Source organism: Talaromyces amestolkiae (assembly GCF_001896365.1).
Source record: "Talaromyces amestolkiae strain CIB chromosome Unknown scaffold10.1, whole genome shotgun sequence".
Lineage (NCBI taxonomy): Eukaryota > Fungi > Ascomycota > Eurotiomycetes > Eurotiales > Trichocomaceae > Talaromyces > Talaromyces amestolkiae.
In genome coordinates this window covers 702,126-721,906 of record NW_024468046.1, presented here as the reverse complement: position 1 = coordinate 721,906, position 19,781 = coordinate 702,126, and the positions used below count along the sequence as shown (strand labels likewise).

Here is a 19,781-nt window from a genome sequence, read left to right as displayed (position 1 = left end):
AATTTCTGCAGCACAACCATCCACGCACAATCGGGACAGGGTTGCATGATTACGAATCCGCCAAGCATACACCGCTAAGTTTCAAGCTTGTCAAGACCAAGATGTAGCCTGATACACATTGTCCGACCGTAGTCGAGGCATGGGGCCACACTCCCTACCTGTACTGAGCGGTTATAGAGATTAGGGTATGTCCACCTCTATCCTATTGTAAACAATCGGAGATCGCTATTCGATCTCACAGATTTTTCAGCGACGTATTGCCAATAGTAGGACCATAGATTTTTACGATTACTTACTCTTCAGTCAAATGATTATTGACTATCATATTCTCGTCGAAAGCTTGTTTTTTGTTGGGGTAATAGAAGCGAGCAAGGCCGAGTCCATATCACGCGACGACGCTGATTAGTCGGTCGTTGCAAGGCAGATTATGGAAAAATCCGCCAGCCACAGCCTTGTATACAAACTAGCCGGATCTACTTCGTATCGTGGAGTTGCACAGGCGTTGCTTACTTTGTCTTCTTCTTCTCTTCCCGAATTCTTAACATCTCTCTTCAAGTGAACTAGCTCAGCATGACTAACTCCTATAATCATGACAAGTCGTCCTTTGAACCGTGCCGATTTTCAGGTTGCAATAATATGTGCCTTGCCACTAGAGACAAACGCCGTTCTATGCTGTTTAGATGAGATCTGGCATGATGCTCCCCCTGACTACGGAAAGTGCGAAGGTGACAACAATGCCTACCTTTTTGGCAGGAGTGGAAGACATGACGTGGTGGTGGTCACCTTAGCTGGGGAAGGAAGAGTGAATGCAGCTAGTTCTGCTCAATCACTCAAAATGAGTTTCAATTCTATTAAGCTCGCTCTACTCGTCGGTATCTGCGGTGCGATTCCTTTCAAGAAAGACGGAACAGAGATTGTACTCGGCGACGTGATTATCAGTGAAGTGATTGTTGATGTGAGCCATGGCCGACAATTACCTGGCGGCTACTACAGAAAATCAACGCTGTTGGATGTGTATGGTCGACCCGACGAGCAGATTCTGGGCCTTTTACGCACTTGGAAGACTGCATTACTTCTAGAAAAATTGAGGGAGGAAACTAAGAATAACTTGACAGCTCTATTGAAGCATCCGCAAGTGGACACAGAATATCCAGGCGCCTGGGAAGACAAACTCTTTCCATCGCAATATATTCATATGCATCATTCAGATTGTTTAGCTTGCTTGCATGGATTTGCCTGCGAGAATGCTTTGGCAGCTTCATGCACTAGCGTTAATTGCGATGTCAATATGCTCATTCATCGTGAACGGCTGCTTGATACATTCAATCGGCATCCTGAGACGCCAACTCCTTTCATACATTTCGGTTCTATTGGTACCGGAGACACTGTAATGAAGTCAGCCACACACCGAGACGATATTGCAAACACTGAGAATGTTATCGCATTCGAGATGGAAGGTGCTGGCATTTGGGACAAGTTCAGCTGTCTCGTCATTAAAGGCGTATGCGACTATGCTGATAGCCATAAGAACAAAAAATGGCAGAATTACGCAGCTGCTGTTGCAGCCTCCACAATGAAGGTGGTCTTAGAACAGTATGTAACCTCACAGAGACAATCGCCACCTGGAGTATCAACTGGTGAGTCAAAATTCAGCACATAATATCTGTTTTCGGTTCCCTCCAAAACCACTGATGAACATATAGTCACTCCCGCAATTCCTTCTAATTCGGCAATTATTTCACAAAGTCTGTCAGTCGTTCAAGGCACGCATTCTCCTCAAGCTTTATTCGATAATATCTTGAACAGCTTTGAAAGCCGCTTCGATCAAGAACACTGGCTTGGCTTCAAGACTACAAGTGCTGGCTCGTTAAAAAGGCTACTAAGGAGAATCCAGGATGAGCAGAAAGCAATGAAATCGGTACAGAATCTTAGAAGGATGGAGCACTTTCTCGGGGCTGTTGAAAACTTAGACAAACTCATGGAAGAAGCCTTGAATATGCCAAATATCATGTGCTATGTCTGGGGCCCTCCCAAACTTCTACTTCAGGTAACGACTTCTGATTTTCCATTGCTCTCATGATAGAATTGGAATAATGATATCTCCGATTTAGGTTGCAAAAGGTCATCCAGACCTACTCGAAGCTTATCTATCTGCATATGGGAAAATCGGTGCAGCACTACCAACATTTGAAGAGTCACATGAGAGCTTTAAACATCATGTTGGGCTACAGCGTGTTCTTGCAGAGATTTTTTGCAATATTCTTGAGATCCACCTTGGAATGGCTGAACTATTCTGTGCAAGAGGTATAGTAATAGGAAACACTCGGTTTAAAGGGCATCGCTAATGAAACGAACTCATGCAGCACTCAAGGAGACTTTCAAATCGCTTTGGAAGGATTACCATCACCGTCTTGACCATAATCTCCGTCAACTCCGTTCACATAAAGCGTTAATAGAAGACGAGGTGAGAAAATCAACTGGTCCCTTCATAGACGTGTCCGCGGATTCACAGCATATCCGAGATCACATTCAACAAATAGCGGAGAAGAATTTCGAATTTGAAAAAAAAGAAAGAGAGAGACAGAGAGACGTTTACGACGAAGTCCGTGACTGGTTTTCATATTCACGAAATTTGCCAGAGGACGCCGAAGTCGAAAGCGAACATGGCAGGTATTGCTACGACCGAGAACAATATTCTGATACCGGGGACTGGATCTTAAGCCACGAAAAGATCCAAAAATGGCTATCTCCAGATATCCAGCATTTGAGTCATTCAATCTTATGGATAAATGGTCGCCCAGGCACAGGTAGTGTTATAAGCTTTCAGCACCATTCAAGATGTTGTTTATTATGCTAATCAGACAAAATCTCTACATTTGTAGGCAAAACTTATCTGGCTTCGACCATGATTGAAGCTTGCTTTAGAGATATCTCGAGAGTGACTGCCTACTTCTATTGCAGTGAGAAGATAGAGGGTAGAACCACTGCTATTGCAGCAGTTCGTGGTATTCTTTACCAGTTGGTACGGCATCATCCCGACTTGGCTCCATACTGCCACGAAAAGATGAGGAACTCCGATAGCACAATTCTGTCGTCTTTGAAAGTAGCAAGAGAAATTCTAGGAGTTTTTTGCGAGAGAATTCCACAGCTATATGTCATAATAGACGCAGTTGATGAATGCGAATCCAGTGAGGAACAAAAGAACTTGCTAGATACCTTGAAAAACCTTACTCAAAAGTGCGATAATCATTCGCCCGGGAAGCTCCGTATTCTCCTCTTCACCCAACCAACCTCCGAAATCAGGAATTCACTTGCCTCTGCCGATTCTCTTGCATTGACTCCAGAGCTAAATGTCAACGATATTCGGAAATACTGTCAGCACAGAACGCGAGAATTGGAAAAGTTCGAATTTAGCAATGAAGATATCAAGAATGTCGTGGATATCATTTGTGCAAGAGCAGATGGTAAGTAGATCACTACATCTGTCATTACCATGTTTTGAACTCATTTCTAGGAATGTTCCTATTTGCAAAATTGGTCATGAACAACCTGGCAAAACAGCCCAATCTTGCATTATTTCGTAATGAAATCGCTAGTGCAAGGTTGCCGAATGAAATCGATCAAGCGTACGCTCATATGTCAATCATACTATAAAGTCTTCATGAATGCTTACAAATTCTCAGATATTCCCGAATCATGGAGCGTCTCGAGCGAGATCTGGGGCCGGCGCAGTTCAAGTACACGCTGTTGTTGCTGGGATGGCTGGTCTGTTCCAAAAGGCCTCTGAAATGGACGGAGGTTCAATCAGCATCATCAGTGGAAATTGATGTATGGAACAATTCGAATCTGATGAATACGGAGATCAAGTTACGAGATGATGTACACGAACTATGTGGATCTCTTGTCCAGGTACTTCAAGGCGATAGGGTCGAGCTTGTTCACAGTACTGCAAGAAGGTATTTCATTCCACAATTTTCTGAAGCAACATCCGATATGCTAATCACAAACAAGATTCGTCATTGAGAAAAGCGGCATAGATATAGCAGAAGCAGAATGCGATCTTACTCTTCGATGTCTACAATATCTCACGCTAAACATCTTCGAGCCTAGGATAACAGACGAAGACCTCCGTTTCTATGCACGTAGAGGAGACTTGGCGTTTCAAGATTATGCTGTATCTACATGGTTTATGCATGTCAAGTCAATGGTGGATACAAACCTTAGTCTTGTGATCAGAAATTCAGGATCTCCCGAAATCAACTTTCAACTCATCAGAATACGTCATGTGCTTGGTCGCTTCATACAGTTCTATGACAAAAGCTTTCCAGGCGATAATATTCAGCAACAGACGCAACAAGATTGCCAGGCATTTTGGCAGTTTCCTTTCCACGCTGATCTTGTTAAGATCTGGCAACATATTCGTTTGGAACAAAGCAAGGATCTGGTAGCCCGAAACACAGTGAGTCTTGATCAACTCAGGGATGCATTGGGACGAAATCGCCGACTAGTCGAAAAACTGAGCGCGACCGAAGATGTGGATCTAAGCATGTATGGAGACTGTATCTTTCGATGTCCAAAAGTACTCTGCTTCTTCTTTCACGAAGGCTTTAAGACCGCGCAGGCGCGTGAGAATCATGTGAATCGCCACGAGAGACCTTTCCACTGCACGATTGAGAATTGTACTACAGAAGGGCTAGGACTAGCATCTGAGTCTGCGCTCCGGAGGCACCTCAGAACGTTTCATCCAGACCAGTGTGATCTTAGTGAGACCTTTACCCGCCTGAACAGAGGGCCCACGAGTCAGGCACGTTGGGAATGTGACATCTGCCATAAGACATTTGTGAGAAATCTCATTCTGCAGGATCATAAGTTGACTCATAAAGGCGAAAAGCCGTGGGCATGTTCGGAATGTGGGAGACGATTCACTAGAAAGTACGATATGACAAGACATGAAAAGACACACGAAAAACGGCGGTCGTAGATTCTGGATGAGTACAATAGCTTCAATACAGACATCTTCTCATTATTGTCATAAATTTATTTGCTGTACTGTCTGAAATACCGAGGTTAGGTCAAGTTAAGTCACATGATGTGATACGCGCACTAGTGCAGAAAAGGTAAGTACAAAACACGACACACGTGACATGACATCGGGCAAGGCAGCTCCCGCGACCGCGATTGGCTGCGTCACGTCGCGTGGAAGAAACACGCTCCCTTCTCTCTTCAAGCTAAAGCTGGTTGTTGCTTCACGACATCATGTCTTCCAATCTCAACCTCGTCGTGCCTGCCTTTCTTCCTCTCCAGCCTCCCTCCACTACATAATCTTCTCCTCCCCCCATTTTCTTCCTCTCTTTCTTCCTTCATCCTCCCTCTTTCTCTCTTTTATAATCCTACCTCTTGATCCTCCCTCGCGAACATCCGGACTCACCCAATCATCACCTTGCGTTGAGAATTCTGCATGAACCAAGATCCCACTTTACATTCCAGTGTCCTTTGAACCAGCTTGTTTCGCTATCCTCACCCGCAAATCGTGCATACTCTCCATTCTCCCAGTCGACGGGGACCGAATCCTTGCATAAAACAGAGCGCTAGGGAACCTTAGATCCCCTCACAACACTCACCGCAACTACTCGTTCACGACTCGCAAAGGTGTTAGACTTGAAGGACTTCCTGCGAGATCTACAGTATCGAGGGATAATTCCACTGCTGCTTTGCACGTTTACAAGTCTTTCCCACTTCTTCACAACTTTTTTGTCGTCGTTTCGACAGAAAACTGCGTATGGTCGAAGATAATAACTGTGGCTGGGATGGAAGTTCAGGACGGTATCACCATCCGGCCCATGAGGTGTACGTGAACTTGGTTGTTTCCTTGATGGTTTTGGGCAGACAGCTAATGGGTTGGTGCAATTGACAGTGAAAGTTCTCTACACATTCGATGACCAGAATAAGACGAATTGCTTAGCTCGATGGCCTCATCTACTTGACATTCAAACGGCATACCTCGATGAAAAAACACAAATAGGTGTCATTGAGCTGAAGACATGTATACAGGCTATTGTGTCCGCGAGGTTAGTCACCACCCTCATTCGAGTCAATCAATCTCTTTCCAGCCTAGTCACTAATAGTGTTACAGCCCGGAGCTGGTGGCGAAATTTGGTCAAGACTATACGGTTTATGCTTACGATTATTCGGAATATGAAACCCCTCTGGTTGGCCAAGGTATGCTATCCTGGGTGCTCGCCTCCGCATCACCAACGCCCAATGCACCTGCACACCAATCAAAAACTATCGTTACAGGGCGGGTGAGCAAAAATGTCCTTGGACTTTTCTCGAAGGGCGCACAGGAGACACTCGAGGTGAAACTACGGCTTGTACCTGTACCCACCCTAATGCAAAGCGAATATCTCGAAAGCATGCAACGCTATCGAGAACTGAGCAATATAATCCCGCAAGAATTTGACGCTCAAGCCTGGTCTTCATTTGTTCAACAAAACCCTCACATGTTTGCGCCCAGTCAGCGCCCATCCTCTACACAAAGTGCGAACGGGCCGATCGATCATTCTGGTATACAAAAGTTCCATCAGCTCTTGAGTGAAGGCTCTACCCCCAGAGAGTTCCCGGCGACTCATCCGGATTCCACGGCATCATCCCCAGTGGATCCTCCAAGCCGAAGCGAGACGCCAGTTGGCATGCAGATGACTACACACATGTCTAGGCAACCATCTACAGCAGGCCATGGTCGAAGAGGAAGCGAAGTGTCTATTCGTCCATTGTCCCGAGCATCTGTCCATGAGTCAGACTTCCAACGCCCGGGTACAATGACCCGCCGAGGATCAATCTATTCAGGCTACGGGAGTGGCGACGAAGCGATGGACCACCCTCCACGAAAGCGCGCTAAGCTTTTCAGGGCAGATGTAACCGGTAAAGATGACCTGAATATTGAGCGCCAACCTGGTTCACTTCGTGTAGCTGCAAGCACGGCTGCGTCTGTCCGAATTCATCGTCCAACGCCTATCAACTCCATCCAGTCATCGGCTGCCCCAAGTTCTCTCGAAGAACCTGTTCGCCCACCTACACCAATTTCTCGCAACCCTAGTGAAGGTCCACGACGAGGGCGCCCCGCTCCGAGTTTGCTTCGTGAATCGTCAATCAATAGCGCAACAAGCTACAGGTCGCCCTATCCCGCATATGATGAGATACCGTCAACTGATTTGCCAGATACTTCACCCGATGATCACCGGTATCAAGGCATCTTCGAATCACAGTTTAGCATGCCATCATCTCCACCTATCATAGATGGAGGACTACTTAGTCGCTCGAGCCCCGTCCTCCCTCCTTTACCCATACAGCCTGACTCTGGGTTCATGAGTGCGACACTGGAGGACATGGTGGATGAAGATGGCTGTATCCGGGCAAACTTTCATGAGAGTAACACAGCAGGAATGACCGACTGCGAACCTACGAAACAGAACCGCCAAGATCAGGTGACAGGGCATCAAAACTCTCTGGCCAGCCAGGGTTCTGTTTCTCGGCAGCACAATGACGACTATCTGGCTAGTGACGGCCCTTACGATATGTCTTCTAGGGAGGCGCCAACACTTCCCCCTCAACACAGCTCCTCGGCTTCGCGACCATCATCCCGAATGAGCATAAGGCCCGCCCAAAAATTGGCGCCTGCTCCACTATCACAAAGTGAGATCGAGCAATTGATGAGTTCGATCCCTGCAAGCGACCCGGTCTTACCACCTTCCGGCTACATGCACCATGCGAATACATGGTCCGGTCCGATGAGTGACTTGCCATCTGTTGAAACTCCGTTACCCCAGCCTGTTGAGGAGAGAGGGAAGGGACGAAGTGGAGCGGGCGCACGGCGAGTACGTCAAGTCCAGGCTCGACTTGAAAACTGCATACGAGAAGGTCAAGTCCCTCCCTATTGCAACAACTGTGGTGCTATCGAGACACCTACCTGGAGGAGGGCGTGGTCAAAGCACTTTGACGGTACCGAAGACGATGCCAATGAATATCTCAAGGACCCTATGTGTCTCTTCTGGAAGGCTACAGACAGAGCCGATGACGAGACTATCACCAAATTTCGACTATACAAGAAGACACTGGTGGATGCAGACAAAGACTTCGATCAGATTCTTCTCTGCAATCGTAAGTATATACATGATAAATTGTTGAAATCTCTCACTAACGCAAACTAGCCTGTGGTCTGTGGCTTCAGAAATTCAAATGCATGCGTCCAGAAAACAAATGGAACAAACAACCAGCAAAAGACAAACGCAAACGGTCATCTCGTGCACGCAAAGGTCCCCTAACAGGAGGTGCAACTACATCTACAAGAAGCCGGAGCAAATCTCAGATGAATTCGGCTCCTGGTTCATCTCCGGCTCGTACAGACACGTCCTCTCCAACTGGTGACAACGGCTCTCAAGGTGGAGATGATAGAGTCACTCCTGCGGTTGAGAATGATAACGAGAATGAGAACGAGACCGAAGAAACCAACGAGTTTGTTGAACAGGATCATCCAAATAAGCGCATTCGTGCCAGCAGTGCGGAACCTACATCCAACACACTTCAGACTCGGTGGGACGAGAACGCCGCCGTGGAAGCGCTGAAAAGGGCTATCCAATCGAGTCCTGCACGCAATCTTGATTCACATGTACGGAAGTCACATGATGTAAATGTTACGCCGAAACCTGTGAGGAGAGCTTTGTTCCCGCATAGCAATCATGATGGACCCTTAAAGACTTTGGGTGAGTCTCTTTTGAATAGTGCGCGTCGAAGTCCTCGCGTGGCATCACGAGGTTCTGAGAAGATAGTAGCAGACAAAGAAAATACTCCAGCTGCTACTAATCGCAATTTGGATGATCTCTTCGAAAGTCCATCCTTCGATTTCAACTTGCGAACTACGCCCACTCCTAAGCGACGGACGCCTCGCTCCAACGAACGACGACTATCGCTTCCTTTCTGCTCGCCTAGTGCTAGTAGAACAAAACATTCTGCAACCGGCGTGTCACCAAGCACGCCTCGGTCAAGACAGATGCGCCCAAGTTCTGATAAGGACGCTTCATCGGATGGAACTGTTGAAAACAGAAATGCGTTTCCCAGTGTGGACGACATTGTTTTGGATAGCCTTTTCGATCCGTGGCAGTCTCTCCCTCAATCGGACATGTACATGCCTTTCTCTGATTGGTCACCAAGCGCTGATAATAACAACTCTATGTTACAATTTCCGAGCAATTTCAACAATGACGAAGATCTTATCAACGCAGTGCTCGCAGAATCAGAGCTTGGAAAACCGGCTGATATGGGTGTCTCTTTCACAGAGAATGGCACTACCAATGATATGAGTATGCCTGAGTCTGGAAATAACCAACAAGGCGAGGATCTAGTAAGCGAAGCACAGGCTGCTGTTGCTTCCATCTGAACACTTCACTATTGTTGAAATTACATGAATTTTACGATTGCAATGCATTTCATTTAGAATCCTTTTCTCTCAAAGCGATGGCGTTCGGGTCTGTCTTTTTACGATGTCTTGATTACCGTATTGCGGTTTGCTGTGCGTTGTCATATTCTCATTGCATATTCCTCCTTCAAGGTCAAAAGTCACGAGTCGGCTATTTTCGTTTTGGATCATCTGGGCATGTTTAAGTATCATATAGGGTATAGAACATTCTGCTATTGTTATTGCTGTTTATAGTACAAATGCCAAAGAGTATGACTTGTTAACCTTTATATGTCTCAAAAATAAATCTCCTAACCCCTGTACCAGCTTCTCGGATTGGACCCTTTCTTGGTATAACAACTACAGGCATGTCCATTACTGGTGCCATAGTTGCCAGTGTTAAGCGATAATTCGAACAATATCTTGCAGTATCTGATCAATCCAAGAATAACGAGGGAGCTCTGAAATAACCAATTGATAGCGGGCGACACACAATTTGCGATCGCTGTTGAGAAAGAAAAAACTGCGAACCATACGCATTTGTAGAGATTCCGAAAACGGATACATTGATCTTGTTGTTTGCTTTTCTGCGAGCGTCCTGAACTGCAGCGAGATAGGTGATCAATTGTGCAATCTCTGCTGCTTTGCCGTGCTCTTTTGCTTCTCTATAGGGGCATGATTAGTATAGCAGTTCAATCGTATAAAAAGATGTACTACATACAAGACTACCAAGGCCTTGTGTGTGTCGTTCTTCTGTTACCCATACATAAAGCAATTTGGAGCCCTTCCCTTGAATCCTCTGGCTTTTGAGCTCACTCCAGACAGCTAGTGGCACGTCTTAGGACCAGGTGAGGCGTTCCGAATCTGCGCTGTCGAGGTGGTCAAGTCGGTCGAGGATCATCGCGTCAATGATGAAACGCTACTTGTGCTCTGAATTGCGCTGTAGGATATATGGCGATGCAAGCAATTTCTTCGTTGCAATACCTATCAAACCAAGCGATTAACCTCTATCAGAGAGTACGTCATTTAATTCCTGGCCAACCCATTGTGATAGTTGATTATGGCCTGTCTGTTCATGGTCATCATTCTGTTCAAGCTTATAGAGATGATCCTGGGTCGTGTAATCTGAAATCCACTTTTGTGAACAGTGCAGCCATTTTTTCATCTTCAATCGAAGTCACAGCACATGTTTCGGCCGCCTGAGCGTTGTTCATGGAATCCTGGCAGAGTTGTGATATTCGCTTATGAAGAAACCTGAAAGCATTTACTGCATTTATCGAGGTTTGCAATGCGTCTATAATCCCAGGCAGGATATTGGGACCTGTCATAGATACCTGGCCACCAAATTGGAAAGACATCTTCAGTCTGGCTGACTCGAGGTTGACCACAAAAATGGATGAAAGGAAGGGTTGTCGGGTAGGCCGAAATGAATTAGCAGCCGCAGTCGGCTAGTATTTCCAAGAAAGTTTGGCCGAATCTATTTGAAGGTTTTGGAACAGACATTTACGACTTTATTTGGAGAGTAGCGATTTCCCATTGAATTCCCTCATGACGCTACCAACAGAAAATGTCATGCTTCCAGACATCCTTTCGGAGACATGACAGGGGATAAAGATGTATGATGACGGCACTGAATGGGACCAAGTACGCCGAATAGGATATATCTACAAGCCACTCCTCAACTGAAAAATCCAAGGACTATGTCATTCGTTCATTCGTCTCGTCTACTCAAGCGTCGTAGAAAATCTCCTTGTATCGATGCGTCACTTCCACAACTTGCTCATAGGTCTTATAATCTATTACCATTGTCAGAAAAGCTCCAACCAGAGCTACACTTCCTTCCCAAAGGGACACAACTCACCAAAATTCGAGGGAGTGTCCCAGTCTGTAGTCGCAAGAACATTGATCCCCAATCCCTATATCAATCAAAGCCAATACGTCAGTCATGCATCACGGCAAATTTGTGTCTTCCAATGTATAAATATACCTGTCCACCACTCAACTCAGTAACCTTCCCAACAACCTCAACCAATTTCCCCATTTGTAGATGCGAATCCGATTTAAGGAGTAGTGTCACATCACCGTGGTTTCCGCATTTGATCACTGCCGTTTCGCCGTGGAGCGCGCTGACTATGCCTAGGATACGGACTGTGTTGACGTGCTGATTGACACCGGATGAACTATGGAAGGCTTGGAGGTGAGAGGGAAGTATTCGTGGGGTTTGGATGGACATGGCTGTGAGATTTTGGGCGTTCAAGTTAAGATCGTAATCGAGGGTTTTCAGATGGGCTTCGGCTTCTAGAAGAGAGGCTTTGGGCTAGGCGATCCTTTGCGATTTGTATTGTACTTGGCAAATTTCCCGAGTCTAAAATTTTTGAAATTCACAGCGAGAAGAGAAGAAGGTAGCGGAGTTGAGACGATGTGAGGTCAAGAAAAGCTCAAGGTGGTGGAGAAGAAACAGTCGCGGGGTTAGGCGCGTTCCTGAAGACGCGAAAACACGTGATCTTATAGGCCCTAGATTGGTGATAGGTCCAGGGCAAGACATGACTATCGGGATACTATGCGGGTTTCGTTTGTGTGATAGCATCTATAGATATATATACTGGATACTTATTACGATTCAGAATTCCTTGATGAGATTGAAACCCATCCTCAGGCGGGCCGTCACCACAAGTATTCGACGCAACTGCTATCCCGCCCACGTAGAGAATGGCAGGCCGATACGGAAGGTTTGCAATTACCTGTTCAAAGTTGCAGCTATCGGAACGAAAATCAAAGTTCTACATTGCCTCACTCAAGGCATGAGGTTCAAGGAGACATAGATGTTGGCGATGGAGAAAAGTAGGGAAGCCGATATAGCGCTAATCCGTATTAAGCTTAGCGTCATCTGGACTAGGTGGGGAGCCTGAATTATGTGCCTGAGGCAGAAGATAACTTAGCGCGAAAAAGGTCAAGCTTCAACTGCAAAGCTCCATCAAATTTCAGTAGAGCGATAAATCAACACGCCACCAACTGAGGATGACAACAGAAGACCATTCGATATTGCCGCTGTATCTATAAAGATACTCACTCGATTTTTACACAATTCCAGAACTCCAATTACGACATCTCTACTGTAACAGCCCGCGCTGGTCGCGGCATTGACCATCGACATGCCACCACAATTCCCTTCCTATCACCGCGGTATGACCGCCCAGCCACTCAAACCAGTCAAACGATATCGCCCTGGCAAAGCGCTTCCAGAAGAACAGTCATCAGAGGAGGAAGAAGAAGAGGACGAGATTGCGCAAGAAGAAGAGAGACGGAAACAGGAAGAAGCGGAACGACGTCGCAGATCACAACAAGTACGACCAGCTCCAAAGGCAACCTCTTTCCCGGCATCTGCGGCTGGCAAAGTTACAAAGGGTGTCAAGGACGTGACGTTGGAAGATGAAGATGAGGAAGGATTTGTGACGGAGGAAGAAGAGGAAGAGGCGGCGGTAGCCAAGCCGAGTACTACTCAGAGACCGGCTATCGTTGGTCAAGCGCCCGCTGCTACTGCGGAATCAGAAGAAGAACAAGAAGAGGAAGAGTCCGAAGAGGAGGAATCATCCGAAGAAGAAAGCTCAGAGGATGAGGCGCCGAGGAGAGTTCTTCTTCGACCGACATTCATCAAAAAGGATAAGCGAAAAGGCAATGAAGAAAATAGCGCACAACCTAGCCTAGCAACAGGGGTCGCAGATACCGCAGCAGAGGCAGAAGCTCGTCGGGCGCAACGGCAGGAAAAAGCAGACTTCCTCGTCCGTGACCAACTCGAAAAAGAAGCCATGGCACGGCTCGCGGGCAAGAAAGCATGGGATGAGGACGAGAACGTTGCTGCCGAAGAAGAAGCCCTCGATGATCGCGACGGTCTAGACCCCGAAGCTGAATATGCAGCTTGGAAACTCCGAGAACTGAAGCGCATCAAACGACAGCGCGAAGCAATCGAAGAAGCCGAAAAGGAACGTGAAGAAATTGAGCGACGACGGGCTCTAGCACCAGAAGAGCGAGAACGCGAAGATCAAGAATTCATACAGAAACAGAAGGAAGAAAAGGAAGCTGGTCGTGGTCAGACTGGGTTTATGCAACGATATTTTCACAAGGGGGCTTTCTTTCGGGATGATCTTGAGCGCGAAGGATTGGATAAAAGAAATATTATGGGCGCCCGATTCGCAGATGAAACGAATCGTGAAGTACTACCGGAATACATGCAGATTCGCGATATGACGAAATTGGGAAAGAAAGGTCGAACGAGATACAAGGATCTACGATCTGAAGATACGGGACGATGGGGTGAAGGGTTTGATAATCGCCCGCGACGGACTCGTGATGACGATAAATTGTTGCAAAATGTGACCGATGAACGATTCTTGCCGGACAGGGATCGTCGTGATGACGGTCGAGGAAGAGACGCGACAGCCACGGGGGCCAATTCCAGCACCGTTAGAGAGGACCGTCGCCGTCGCCGGTCATACTCAAGACGGAGATCCAGTAGATCGCGGTCACGCTCGCATTCTCCACAGAGAAGAGATTACAAGAGACGCAATGATGACCATCCTCGAGAAAGAAGCAGGGATAGAGATCGGTATAGGGACGATCGACCTGATCGAGACAGGAAAGATCAGCGGAAGAGAAGTCATTCGCCTTATGATGATCGAGACAAACGTCGTCGGACTGAGAGTAGAGTTTCGCCTTGATGCGTTAAACGCTCTGCATATTGACATGTATATCAAATAACAGCCATCAATAATAATGGAACTATACGTAACATAGCGTGAAGTGCTCAAAGTCGACTTGGGATACTACAAGTCATTCACGGACATATGCATAGTCGGCTATTATACCATAGCAACAGCTGAGAACAACTCTTTCGCCAGCAAACACCTTCATGACGCCAGACCCTTATCAGATAATTCATTACTTAACACCCGCACGCTCAAGCACATTCTCCCGCTCCATAACCGTCTCACCAAACCGTACCAGAAACACCGTTCTACCAGGCCACATCTCCGTGCCCTGATTATGCGCCGAAACTTTAGCCTCAAATCCACATCCATCGCATACACCTTCAATTATCCCCGCGACAAAAGCAGCACAGTTGAGCATACTCATTTCCTTGGGCACGCTAATGTATGTGTTTACGAGCGGGTCGTTGTCGGTGATCATGTATTCGTTGGGAGTGTCGGGGGAGACGGAGTGTTCAAGGGCGTCAGCGGGTCGTTGGAAGAGGAGGCGCCAGAGTGGTCCGTGGATGAGATGGAGGAGAGGGAGAATTCGGAGTGGACGGTTTGGTGGAGACGAGGATGTGGATGATGATGAGAGGGCGGAGGAGGATGCGCTTGAGACGGAGCGGTAGAAGAGGAGATCCAGTAGGCGGAGACCGAGGGGGTAGCCTTGTTCATTCAGACTGTCTACATATTAGCCATCTGATTTGATATTGTGGTAGTGTTAAGGAGAAGATACCGCTTCTCAAGGTCTTGAATACCAGTAACCCTCCGTTGCGCGTAAGTCACCATCTCGCCGAACAAGAACGCAAACGATGCCCGACTGAGATCCGCTTTCTGGCTTCTATTTAGATGTCGGTCATATATCGTTTTGCGGTTTGAAGGTACTCGAAGACCGCCAGCTGTGGGTGTTTGGATGAGTTGGCTTTGGCGTATTGAATGTTGTTGTTGCTGTTGTTGGCCGTCTGCATATTGAGTTGATGCTTTTTCAGTGACTGTGCTGCTCATCGACATTGTCGATTGACGTCTTGGAGGGGCAGCCATTGCTTCCTCTATCCCTTAAGATCAATCGATAATTGTACTGTCCGCTAATTCAGAGTAGGCTTGAGGTATCGGCGATCAGGCTGCGGCGCTTCCAGTCGGCATGGACCGCGACGATACCTGGCAAGATAAGACGTGGTCTTCAATTCATATACTGGTGCAGTAGTTCTTGATTCGTATAAAGCCGTTCCTAACCTGCGATGTCGTGTAGTCGAATTGTCGATGTCGCGGGACACCTTATAGCAGCTTGGAGGAGTTGAGTCTCTTAGTGGCTACTGCATTTACGGTGGAGCAAGAGACCCGCTCCCGCAAAGAAAAGTTCTCTACGGAGTAAATACTAAATACTTTATGGTTCTTACGATGAGTTACAAGTGCTACAGTATGTGACGAAATAAACAAATATCAACTCTGAAAAGTATTTTCATTGTAGAGGCTGAACAATTATCCTTGATCCTGCGTCCGACCAGACTCAAATCATCATCGACAAAAGACTTGGTATAGCATTTCTCAACACGCAGCGATATAATCAATTAAATCGTACTGATACACCATGGTATAAAAAATCCTAGATCTTCAGAATGTTAGTCAACTCTCAACACGCAGTATATGAGACGAAGATGTGGTATGGTATAAAAAGAATCAGACATCCAAGGAAGTAGTACGCACAGAGCACGTCTATGGAATTGGGTTCACGGCGACGGCTAGCGTGGAAACTGCGAATGTGGAAAATGTTTTCATCATGAGAGAGGGCTTGTCATGTTGACATGACGGGGATTTTGGAATAGCAAAGAATAACGGTGTAGAGCATACCTGGTTAGTTGCAGTAAATTTCTTGAGACATTGTCGAGAAGAGTGTTGACCACAATACAATTGCATTGAACTGTAAGGAGTGGTGCTGGAAAACATATGTTTTTCTGGTGGTTGGAAGAGTGATGAGAAGAAGAAGAAAAAATTTGAGTGCGGCAGAAAAGAGCATTTTATAGCTCGGTCTGGGGGCTGACCGCCTTAGCCAGCATTGACGGCAGTATATTTTTTTTTTTGGTTTCTGTTCTCCACCTCAGAACGTTCCAGATAATATGGTCAATGTGACTAGTATTATTGTCAATCAACTTATAGGATATCTACTTTTGATGTGCAAGATCAATTGCGAACCCAATGCAAAGAATGACGCCGAAATTTTGTGATGGCGCTGTTTCTCTATCGGCGAGAATTGCCCTATCTCTATATTTGTTGATACATGGTCTATTTAGTGAACGCTTTTTGACGCTGTCTTGAATTCCAATTCAACGTCTTCGATATACCCTGCACCCAATCCTCGCTGCGCCGTCCAGGAGGCATCACATTCGCAAATGGGTAACGGGAGGCCGACACCGTTACGTAGTCACCGGGATGTAACTCAATCCTACATCAGATGCATCAGTAAATATCGTTGTCATGGAAGAGATGAAAATAGCCTACCTCTCTCGGCCATCGAAACTGGCCCACGAGGATGCGCGAGCGTCGTATGGCACGCCCATTCTCAAGACGATGGTATCCGGTAGGATGATGGGTCGGAATGATAGTGTATGTGCACAGATTGCTGTAACCAAGATTACAGGGTTCTCTGGGTGAGAAAGAGCTCCGCCAGCTGCAAGATTGTAGGCAGTTGACCCTGTAGGCGTAGATATACACACTCCGTCTGCCAAAACGGTTGTGAAGTGTTCGTCGTCTCCAAATAATTCAATTGTCGACATTGCTGCACCAGATCAAATTAGAGCCTGTCTACAATTGAAAATATGGAGATGAGAGAACATACTTGGGTTTGGCCCCCTGTCAACCACAATATCATTCAAAATCTGAAATACCCTGTCCGGTACATGTGTCAATGTATCTCCGACCTCTTCACCAACCAATTCATCAACAAGGTCTTTCTTGATGACATATCCCTGTTCATCAAGAGCCGGTTCTCGTCGAGGATTGCTCCGCATCACTGTACACTCAAACCTCAATCTCAGGCTAATAGCAACCCCATCTCGAAAAGACTTTGTGATAGTATCTTGATAATTCGAAAAATCGAACTTTGTCAAAAATCCAAGTGATCCAAGAGAAAACGATAACACAGGCGGTACAATCTTCTGAAACAACCAGCTCGTGTATAAAACTGTACCATCTCCTCCAAGGGTAATCACGAAATCGAATGTTTGCGGATGATCTGCCGCAATGTGGACGTTCCAGTACCTCAAACGATCACGCGCTGAAGGCTCATCGACTTCATCAACCAGGTGCGGGCCATCAAAGTTTGGGTGATTCTGGAACGAGTCCTGGACGTAGACAGTATATAGCGTATCTCTGTCCTTCGATAATAGCCACTTCGTGAGATCCCTCGTTAACTTGATCAACGATTCATCATGCGCCTTTGTCACCACAAATACCGTCTTAACTTTGAGTTTGAGCTTCACACTCCCCAACCGTTTGGATAATTTGCGCACATTCCATGCCATATCCGACAATTGCCCCTTTGTCAAGTGTCGCGAATGCACCACGGCAGGCGCGCTCTGGTCTGGTAGACGGCTCGCATAATCGACGACGGCAACCCGGTCATACTCCCGCGATTCGTTGTCCTGGTTCTCCGGTTCTATCTCGATTGGTTTCCTGCCAATCCTTTCGTCGGTCACCGCTTTGTCATCTTCTTGGTATTCGTACGGGACAGCCCAGTCCCCGTTGAGCAGGGAGTGCACAAAACAAGCCGTGTTTTTGTCATGGGAGTCCGATCCATGGCGGTACTTCCTTGGATCATCGGTTGCGACGAGGGATGATTTGCGACGGTGTTCAGTGTCGGGACTGAAGACGATCTAGAAAGGTCAGTACGGCTGTGGATACTCAACGATAGACAAAAACCAACTCACCTCTATGTGATTGTGACTGTCTGATTCACTGCCTGTTTCTCCCTGTGCCTGTTTCAAAGTTTGTCAGTATCGTAGCTCTGGATTGCGGGGTGGATCAAACATACAAAATCTTCAATGGCTATTTGCGGGTTGACATCTGACTTGACCATTGTGAGCTATAAGCTCTGCGTGTTGCTGAAGCCCGCACAGTTCTCGTTTTATTTGATAACCGATTATCCATCCATTGTTGTGTCCAGGAATGTACGTCGCATGAGGTTGAAAACGATGCGATGATGTCAGCAGTCCCTCTTACTATCGGACGTATCACGTGTCGATAAGTGGATACACATTTTTGAGCAGCTTTTTCACTATCGACGTTGTTGATGATCATGTTACAGATGGCTACTATTGCTCTTTTATTTTCCGCTCCTCGGTGATTCTGAGAAATCGCAAGTTATGAGGTGGTGTAAGTCATCGGTAAGTACGTCTAGTTCCATGTTGAATATATATATCCGCGTGGGGACGTTCGTTCAACACGCACAGAGTATATTGCATTGATCAAACTATATACATGTAGATTTTTCACTTGATTTCGGCAAAGAAGGGATTGCCATTAACCTCAATGCTATGTAGCATGTATTGCTAACGCTCCATGTAATATTCTAAGTAAATGACTGTCCTAGCTCAGGATGCGCCATGGATTAGAGGTACCAAATCAGTACATTCAGCACCTGGAAAGTGGCAGAACACCTGGCGAAACGGGATCCTTGAACCTAGGACCAACACATTTGACCTTGACTATTCCAACGTTGCAACTAAGTTAATGATCCATACATTTCAAGGTTGGAGTGTGCGAGTTGTATCAGACCGGAGGGATCAACACGATAAAGACATCACGATTCTCACGATAACAATCCTAAGTACTTCAAATCTCTTCATGAAACTCCCCACACCTCGTAATTAGGCATCATCTCGTCTAAATTGTCAACAGTCGTCGTCAGCCAGAAAATTACCCGATAAGGAAATTGCCTTCCTAATTCGACAAGCCGACCGAAAGCCTCAATTCTATATATTATAATCCATAGGTATATTGAAGACCTCCCTTTGGCATGCAAGCACACTTATTAGTTTCTGCCCTCCCTTCTTACTTGAGACTGCAGGTATCGTCAGCGATGTGCATTGTTGCACTCAGTGGGCTGAGCGGGTCGGAGGAGGTTGGGAATGGGAAGTTCTAGCTGCAGCCTCAGCATGCATGCACGGTGGGCAGCACAATACATGAGCAATCTACAAGCTCGAAAAGAACAAAGTGTAAGCTCCTTCTTCTTTGAATCGTGTGGCGCTCACTGATTCTTGATTGATGCCATCTTCACCAAGTCTACGAAGCAAGAAACGACAACTTTCAACAGGTCACCGCTGGTGACCAGCCCACATCCAAACCAGGGATGACGGGGCTTATGCAAGCAGACACAAAAGTGGCTTGCAAGTTGTAGTCTCCCGATAGGGAATGGTAATCTCGATTGTATGTGTGACTGACTATTTATACAATCGGTCGTTTGCCAAATTGCTTTACTACGCATGTCCTTTGTATGCATCAGTTCGTAACAGTCGTGTTGACGAGCTCGATTGTCGATTTGAAATGTGATAGCTGAACTCAGACGACTTTTAGTCTACCTACCTAGATCC

The 19,781-nt window shown here is 46.5% G+C and overlaps 5 protein-coding genes across 5 annotated transcripts; 2 read left to right on the top strand and 3 right to left on the bottom strand.

The window, feature by feature from the left end:
- Positions 1–835: 835 nt before the first annotated feature.
- On the top strand, positions 836–9,433 carry BHQ10_005727 (uncharacterized protein; the record flags this gene model as incomplete). Its single annotated transcript, XM_040878234.1, has 8 exons — positions 836–1,593; positions 3,190–3,464; positions 3,515–3,626; positions 3,684–3,956; positions 4,012–4,459; positions 6,052–6,068; positions 6,134–8,157; positions 8,208–9,433. 8 exons carry the CDS (start codon positions 836–838, stop codon positions 9,431–9,433), a joined length of 5,133 nt encoding a protein of 1,710 aa, XP_040734231.1.
- A 1,746-nt stretch (positions 9,434–11,179) lies between these two features.
- BHQ10_005726 (uncharacterized protein) lies at positions 11,180–11,684 on the bottom strand (the record flags this gene model as incomplete). Its single annotated transcript, XM_040878233.1, has 3 exons — positions 11,180–11,247; positions 11,313–11,367; positions 11,439–11,684. The coding sequence occupies 3 exons, from the start codon at positions 11,682–11,684 to the stop codon at positions 11,180–11,182; spliced, it is 369 nt and encodes a 122-aa protein (XP_040734230.1).
- Positions 11,685–12,603: 919 nt separating this feature from the next.
- Positions 12,604–14,206, top strand: BHQ10_005725 (uncharacterized protein; the record flags this gene model as incomplete). The annotated part of the gene is made up of 2 exons (XM_040878232.1): positions 12,604–13,937; positions 13,993–14,206. The coding sequence occupies 2 exons, from the start codon at positions 12,604–12,606 to the stop codon at positions 14,204–14,206; spliced, it is 1,548 nt and encodes a 515-aa protein (XP_040734229.1).
- A 180-nt stretch (positions 14,207–14,386) lies between these two features.
- On the bottom strand, positions 14,387–15,164 carry BHQ10_005724 (uncharacterized protein; the record flags this gene model as incomplete). The annotated part of the gene is made up of 3 exons (XM_040878231.1): positions 14,387–14,876; positions 14,933–15,037; positions 15,082–15,164. The coding sequence occupies 3 exons, from the start codon at positions 15,162–15,164 to the stop codon at positions 14,387–14,389; spliced, it is 678 nt and encodes a 225-aa protein (XP_040734228.1).
- Positions 15,165–16,476: 1,312 nt separating this feature from the next.
- BHQ10_005723 (uncharacterized protein) lies at positions 16,477–18,268 on the bottom strand (the record flags this gene model as incomplete). Its single annotated transcript, XM_040878230.1, has 5 exons — positions 16,477–16,636; positions 16,693–16,969; positions 17,030–18,065; positions 18,120–18,167; positions 18,224–18,268. 5 exons carry the CDS (start codon positions 18,266–18,268, stop codon positions 16,477–16,479), a joined length of 1,566 nt encoding a protein of 521 aa, XP_040734227.1.
- Positions 18,269–19,781: the final 1,513 nt, after the last annotated feature.